This window comes from Anarrhichthys ocellatus, unplaced genomic scaffold, assembly GCF_004355925.1.
Source record: "Anarrhichthys ocellatus isolate YVR2014 unplaced genomic scaffold, GSC_Weel_1.0 scaffold88, whole genome shotgun sequence".
Classification (NCBI taxonomy): Eukaryota; Metazoa; Chordata; class Actinopteri; order Perciformes; family Anarhichadidae; genus Anarrhichthys; species Anarrhichthys ocellatus.
Genome location: NW_022280118.1, coordinates 548,128 through 548,973, shown reverse-complemented (window position 1 = coordinate 548,973; position 846 = coordinate 548,128). Strand labels below are relative to the sequence as shown.

The 846-nt window shown below is 40.1% G+C and overlaps 1 protein-coding gene across 6 annotated transcripts in view; it reads left to right on the top strand.

The window, feature by feature from the left end:
• The window catches only part of nfia (nuclear factor I/A), a 175,054-nt gene that overhangs the window by 141,655 nt on the left and 32,553 nt on the right, over nucleotides 1–846 (top strand). For all 6 annotated transcript variants that reach the window (XM_031875271.1, XM_031875269.1, XM_031875274.1 and 3 more), the window contains exon 4: nucleotides 718–792. In XM_031875271.1, coding sequence (XP_031731131.1) covers nucleotides 718–792 — 75 coding nt within the window. The remainder of the gene's footprint in view (nucleotides 1–717; nucleotides 793–846) is intronic.

The following is an 846-nucleotide window of genomic DNA, read 5'->3' as shown; positions in this document are numbered from 1 at the left end:
TGTGTGTGTGTGTGTGTGTGTGTGTGTGTGTGTGTGTGTGTGTGTTAGACCTTGACCCAGAGGTTCAGCTACTTGCCAGTACACACACACACACACAAATACTTGCAGCTGGTAGTGATTATCCTTGTTGGAAAACAGAAGGTTCCACTACTACTGTTACTACTGACACTACTACCACTAGTGTTATGCCTGCTACTCTTACTGCTACTCTTGATAATGATGCTACTCTTGCTACTACAACTATTAATGCTACTGCTACTGTTAATACTACAACTGTTATTGCAGTAGTACTACTATTAATGCTACTGCTTCAAGCATTATTACTGCTACTACAACTATTCATGCTGCTGCTACTGTTAGTACTACAACTACTATTACTGTACTATTATTGCTATTGCTGAAGTTACTACTACAACTTTTATTACTGCACTACTACTATTAATGCTACTCATAGGCTACTAGTGCTACTGGTGCTATTGATTCTACAACAATTACTGGTACTACTGCTACTGCTACTGCCACAACCTCAACTTACTAATGGTACTACCTCTGCTACCATTACTACTACTACTACTCCTGCTACTAATACTAATACTACTAACTCCTGCTACTAATGCTAATACTAATATACCAATAGTCTGATGAATATAATAATCAATATAATAATTGAATATGTAATATTGAACGCTCTCTCTCTCCCTCCTCTCTCTCTCTCAGGTCATCTGGGTTTTCAGGACAGCTTCGTGACGCCCGGCGTCTTCACGGTGGCCGAACTTGTACGAGTCTCTCAGAGTAAGTTTCTCTCTCTCTCTCTCTCTCTCTCTCTCTCTCTCTCTCTCTCTCTCT